Consider the following 6,659-nt stretch of genomic DNA (forward strand, 5'->3'; position numbering starts at 1 on the left):
TACCGTATTGTAGATGTAGTTTGTTGGTTATTATTTTTCAGGGGTAACAAAGTAGGTGCTGACAGATTGTAATAGTTTATTATTGTAGGAGGTCGGTAAAACTCAAAAAGTAAAGTGCAGAGTATAGATGTTAACATCGGAAAATATAAAGTTTAATGAACAAATGCGACATTAATGAGTAGTCCGCGAGCGCCGCTCGCGGCGACAGCTAATGAGACGCCAATCATCACAATCACGACGCATGACACCACTCACCCGCGGTTGAGCATCCACTGAGCGGTGGCTGAGTGTCGACTGAGTGGCAGCTGCCACGCGGCCCGCGGCTCACATCCTCGCGCCGACGGCGACGCCGCTCTGATAACGTCCACAGGTTCAACACTCACTGACGTCACGTCACCACCGACAACAACATTTCTTATTAATAATGTAGTAATTGCAGTAATACAATTTTAATGAATTTTTTACATTATTATTTATTTATGATCATCATTTGATAATCGTAAAGTGTTAAAATGGAATAAACGCAATTGCAATACAAAGAAAAGGGGTATTTTGATATAAGACGTTAAAATAACACCCGGACCATAGTGCCTCAGTTTTACTGCCAGTTCTAACTGAGTTCCGCGAGTCGTCAGACTAATAAACGAATAAAGCTGAGTTAGGAGCGAGCACAGCGCGAGCGCCCGGCGTCACCCGGCGTCACCCGGGAGAGGCCAGGAGAGGCGGCGAGAGCTCGCTCTTAACGTAATGACGCCTATCGGAAAGCGATAGTGCAGGAGGCCGCCGAGTGCTAGGGACAGAATGTCTACATGATTTAGATACTGCCAACTCGTCTCCCTGACTATACAATCTTATTTCAAAGCGCAAGTGATCTGTGCACTGACAGGATCATTATTTAAATAGTAAGTAATAAATGAATACCTTAGATCCTGAAAGGAAATGCCGAGAAAACATGCGTATGAATATAGGGAAGTGATGAAAACAGGAAGGAAAGTGAAAAACACCCTGAAAGTGATAATATTAATCAAGATTGTTATTTGAACATCAAAAGACACAATTTGTAAAGCGATTGACATCATAAAGGCGGCCATTAATTCCGGTCCTTAACAAATTTGCCCAACACGGATCTGTTTGCGGGCCACAAATAATTTGACGATAATCGTTGGACCAATGTTTGCGCCATCGCGCCGCGAACGATAGGTTGGCACACAGCGGTTTGATCAAACATTGGCTATTACTCATGCATTAAACATAATATGTAAGAGGAATTAATGTTTGCGTTGAAACTGAGGCGAGTACGGGCTGCTGTGGGCTCAGCAGAGCGAGCGGTTTGCATGTCTCGAGAGTATTGTTATAACAGACTTACTTACCGTCATTATACTAGAATAGATTTTTAAGCAATAATGTTTAATAGTTTGAATGTCGATTTGCATTGACTGGCGATAAGAATTTGAGATACATACCGATTGCCTCCAGTGTTGAGAGGGGGAGGGGCGGGTCGCAGCTTACTGTGCCGACTCGATGCTTTAGTCACATAGGGACGCTACTGCGGAGATACTGCTCCTGGATTTCTAGACGGCTGAACAATGTTATGTGTTGCCAAATGTATTACTTCACCTAGCACTGGTATTAGTTGTGTTATCACTTCACGTGACACCGGCTTGTGAACGTGTGAGACTGGGGCTCGGCCACCACACGGAGTGTCACACTCGCGTCACACGCGCGTCACACTCGCGTCACAAGGAGGATGCCAGTGAGGGCGGGATCAGCGCCTCTTACTACAATTGCTTGGAGATTACGAACGGACGTGGTCATCTAAGTGAGAGCCCAGAGAGCACCGCTTTGGTAGGCTTTGCAAGGATATTGATTCATGAATTTCTCTAGGAATACAAACATTTACACAGAATGTCTTAATTACAATCCTTGTCGTTCAAACATCTTTTTTCTAAAAAAGAGCTATACTTATTAGGCATGTCACGAATTTAAATGATATTCATTTAGTTTACATAGACCTGTCGTATTTTTATACGTGTTTTGCTCCTTGTATGTTGTGTATCCATAAATAAGTAAAATCTTCAATGCAATATGTTGGTCCTGCATGTCAAAAGGCACACGTGTATTGATATAGCATCCTACCCACAAATATTGAACTATAACTCTGTACAGTTGGTTGTAGAGTTCAGCAAGATATTCATCGTTAATCATTTATTCAAGTGGTATTTAGAATTAATCAATTCGTTACAGATATTAAAGAAATATGTATAACTACCTTCACCAGACTACAGTTGGCACTAAAATAATCAATTCTGATGACACACTAATTAAACTAAAAAAAGTAGGTTCTGCAAATGTTGCTACAGAATGGTGTCGATATCCCTGAAGAGCTATTGTAATATTTAAAGAGCAATAATATGTAATACTCTTAAAACACACTTACGGTACAATTATATAAACTCCTTTACGGTTGTTTATGTCTTTGATTTGTAATCCCGGTTCGGTATATTCTTTCTGGCGGCTCGCGGCTCGCGGCTCGCGGCCCGGAGATGACGCGTCACGCGCAGCGCGGCTCTAATAGAGCGCGGACACTGGACTCGCAGTATTGCATGAACTATATTAAGATGAACGAAAGAAGAATAAGATTTGATGGAAAAATAGTCTTAAAGAAATAACATTATAAAGTTACAATGTTTAAAGAAACTGGTGAAGGTGGTGTAGTAATCAAATAAAGATTTGAGTCTTGGATGGATGGATCTTGGATTTTAAAACTTGTAAACACAAAAGTTTGAAAACACTACTTACTGTTTGTGTTACGTTTCATTATACTACTGACTAGATCTATCAAACAATTTTTGTATATTGCCTTAAGCCTTCCACTATATACATCTATCTGTATGATAATGATAAAGAAAAAACTGGATTTTTTAATTTTCAAACTGGAACGGTAGTTCCTGCGATTAAAGCATTCAAACAAAGAAACCTTGCCGTTTATAATATTTTACTTCATCATCATCATCATCTCAGCTTATAGCTATCCACTGCTGGACACAGGCCTCTCCATTCTCCAGCGCGACTGGTTCATGGCCCTCTACATCCACGGCTTCCACCAGGTCGTCGGTCCACCTGGCAGGTGGCCGTCTCGCGCTGCGCTTGGTGGTTTAGTATAATTACTTTTTCTTTATATATAATTTATTACACATACTTTTTTCTTGCTTATTTTTAAAATTAACAGGTGTTCATCATTTAATATATAAACATCTATCACCATTATCTCTCTTCCTACACATTAGACTTCGCGAAGCAGCACAGTCCGGGCTCGGCCTTCACCGCGAATATCGCATCTCATAAATATCGCTTTGGTCTGATACGGCTCCTCGCGATTGGCCTCACAAGACAAATGATGGGCGCCTTCACTGCTGATGCCGGCTGATATGAAGCGAGGGAACATGAGTACGTGACGGGTGGGGGAGCGAGACGGCGATATAAAATAATACTCCTCTCTACGTTATGTAACGAATTGATTGTCCATTATACTAGTAACTGACGTCACGTTTTAATCATACGACTGTCGAAGAGCATATTTAAGAGCGCAACAAATCAAGTATATTTCAATTAAATTATTATTTTATTGTAATAAAAATCATAAACCAGTTAAACATTTAATATTAAAGATAAGCTGATTATGAACGGCTTTCATGATCGTAAATAATTTAATCAATTTCTCGAGCAGTTCTACGTGTATATAAGAGTGTGAGTCTGTGGCGCCTCAGTAGTGGTGCCTCTAGACATGAGGGTGTCTGTGGTCGCTGTAGTGTTGTGCTGTCTCGGGGTCGTGGGCTATGTGTCTGCCCGCCATCGGACGGACAGTACGTATGTCTCAAACTGTTTCAGCAGTCTTAAGTAGTAGGGAAATAGTATCCTGATTTTAAGATTGTATTTGACAATTACTACCTGTTTTTTAATCGACCTATTTCCCCTAAGTAGTAGTAGCAATCCCCCTAATTAACCTAACAGTGAGGCCACAAAACTGCCAGGTTCTCAAGTTCGAACCCCAAGTCATGCATAACTGGAAGAATGTTGTGTGCATTTTAGAAATAAATATCGCAGCATCCGTGCTTAGGACACAAAATGTGGCTCACACGCTGCATTCAAGGGAACAGAGAGTGCAGCGAGTATGCTGAATACAGAGATTTAATAAAACGCTTAATTAGAGTTTTTGTTTTCGCTTTAGAAATAAGGTTAATTTATTAGGGAAGTCAGAATTTGTGTGACCCACGTATGTACTCTTGGTAGTAACATAAGTGTATGTTTGTCAGCGTGCTGGGGTGACGCGGAGTGCGCGCGCGGCGACCAGTACTGCTTCTGCTTCAAGACGCAGGGCGCGGCCGCGCAGGGACACTGCGTCTGCAAGATCGACCCCTCGCACTGGAGACCGCAGCCTGGTACGAGACCTCTTATATAAACCATAATTTAGCTAAGATAGAGACCGGGGCCGGGGTAATTTTTGCCATGTCTAAAGTCTTCTATGTGTAAGTTCAAATGTAGTTTATCATCCAGAAAAAGAATCTTAACGAACTTATTTTACTTTCGTACCATCTGTATAGGGGTGTTCCGCCAGTATGGTCTCAAGCTACGCTAGTAGGCTTCTTGAGCAACATAAGGACCGAATTCCAATGTACATACATCATAAATCCGTTACAACAAAAATGTTTTGTTTGATTCAACAATTATTTATTCCTATAGTCCCCTCGTGCTTCGAGGACCTGGACTGCGAGCACCTGGCGTACGGCGCGCAGACCTGCTTCTGCGACAGACAGCAGCAGCGCGTCGGACAGTGCAAGTGCGTCAACGGACTGCTGCGCTAGCACCAGCACGCACCGCGGGGTACTACAGACAGATAGACGTTACATAAGATAACTGATAATACTACTTCACCTCCTATTTACTACTTCTGATTAATTTCGTCGCGGGTCCCAAGACAGTATATCGTTTTGCTGGGACACACCGAGCTTAAGTTCTGTGTGGATTTCGTGTGTTTTTATTGTGGATCCTGGTTTCCAGAAGTTGCTATGACGGGCAAGTGTGGCGAAAAATAAATATTACTTACATCCCCTTAGTCATACTATCACCATCAGATCACTATCAATGTTGTTTGTTATGTAAAACAGTGCAAAACCTGCAGAACGACAACTTGTAAAACTTTTAATTTAGTGGACTGTGTATCCGTATCTTTTGTAATAAAAGATTTAATAAATACTCGCTCATTAAATGTAATTTCCATTTCAAGTATTTTATTTTAATGTTACGCAGGTTTATATGAAAGACTTATCAATCAATATACTTTACATAGTCTCAATATACTATTACAAATCCAATCTATACGAAGTCTACCAGGTAAGGCCTGAATGAGACGAAACAAAGATGTAATATAATATTTGGTGATATCCTTTTCTGTACACCGATATTGTTAATACATTTTGTGTACATATTGAAATAAAATAAACCAAATAAAAATATACACGTAATAGTGTGCACGTGTGTGTGAGCGTGTGTGTTTGTGTGTCGGTCGCCGGCGGCGGGGATCGCCAACTTCTTTTATTTCAAATTCATGTTTGTTTGTATGTTGATGTTTTGTTTCAAAATGGAAAGAAAACAACGCGAGCTCACACACGCGGCGGCGGGAGCAATTAAACGTGTATCAATTACTAGCTGTTGCCCGCGACTTCGTGAGCGTGGTTAGAAGATATAAGTTATAATTTATACCTGCCCTTTTTTTTCCACATTTTCCATTATATCTTCGCTCCTATTAGTCGCAGCGTGATGGTATATAGCTTAAAACCTTCCTCGATGTATGGTCTATTCAATACAATTTTTTCCATTTAAACCAGTAGTTCCTGAGATTAGCGCGTTCAAACAAACAAACTCTTCAGCTTTATATATTAGTATAGATAACAGACTCCTTTACTGTTGGCTGCCAGGCACGAGACATTTCTACAAATTGTTCCAAGCTATAAATGGATTTGACGACTTAAGAAAATATATCTAACTCTATCTAAAGCATACTAAGTTACCCTAACGGGTCCTTAAGGTCTGTAGTGGATAGAAAGTACAAGTTAAACAGCAAAACCTTCCGCCACATAAGTATAAAATGCCGTAGTGTAAAATAAAAGTAAACAAGTATCGTGAGCTATTAGTATTGTCAAGTGTAACTTGTGCAACTTTGAAACAACGCAACTCATTACATCGAAACAAACACTTGTGACAACCTAAAACCTTTACATAAATTTATTTAAGTCGTAGGTAATATATAAAATCGAAGTCGATATGTTAGATACACATACATTTATCAAGTGTTTGCTAATGTAACGACTTGGGTGTGATTATTAACCTCATGCTTACTATAGCGGGGGGTTTGAGACTGTTGAGAACACACAGACAATAATAAAATGGTTATTAAAGTAATATTTTTTTTTAAAAGGATATTCGAGGAATCAATTATAGTATCTTTCATCTTTAAATGGAATTGTTACTGTTTGTAGTGTACATAGCAGCAGCAGTCAATTGAGGGACATCATACGCTGTGAGTACCAAGAATCTTACTTTTTCTTGAAATAAACGATTTCCGCACTGAGGAATTTCATTCTAGTGTTGTAGTATTTTTT

The 6,659-nt window shown here is 40.1% G+C and overlaps 1 protein-coding gene across 1 annotated transcript; it reads left to right on the forward strand.

The window, feature by feature from the left end:
* Window positions 1–3,412: 3,412 nt before the first annotated feature.
* LOC113505165 lies at window positions 3,413–5,240 on the forward strand. Its single transcript, XM_026887741.1, has 3 exons — window positions 3,413–3,863; window positions 4,314–4,439; window positions 4,741–5,240. The coding sequence occupies exons 1-3, from the start codon at window positions 3,785–3,787 to the stop codon at window positions 4,860–4,862; spliced, it is 327 nt and encodes a 108-aa protein (XP_026743542.1). The 5' UTR covers window positions 3,413–3,784; the 3' UTR covers window positions 4,863–5,240.
* The last annotated feature ends 1,419 nt before the right edge of the window (window positions 5,241–6,659 follow it).

Source organism: Trichoplusia ni, chromosome 24, assembly GCF_003590095.1.
Source record: "Trichoplusia ni isolate ovarian cell line Hi5 chromosome 24, tn1, whole genome shotgun sequence".
NCBI lineage: Eukaryota > Metazoa > Arthropoda > Insecta > Lepidoptera > Noctuidae > Trichoplusia > Trichoplusia ni.

Excerpts from the sequence above, each read along its gene's own strand:
- LOC113505165 (XM_026887741.1), top strand. The coding sequence starts at position 3,785 with ATGAGGGTGTCTGTGGTCGCTGTAGTGTTGTGCTGTCTCGGGGTCGTG. Across the intron at positions 3,864-4,313 it reads TGCCCGCCATCGGACGGACA|CGTGCTGGGGTGACGCGGAG; the intron begins GTACGTATGTCT and ends TATGTTTGTCAG. Across the intron at positions 4,440-4,740 it reads GCACTGGAGACCGCAGCCTG|TCCCCTCGTGCTTCGAGGAC; the intron begins GTACGAGACCTC and ends TTATTCCTATAG.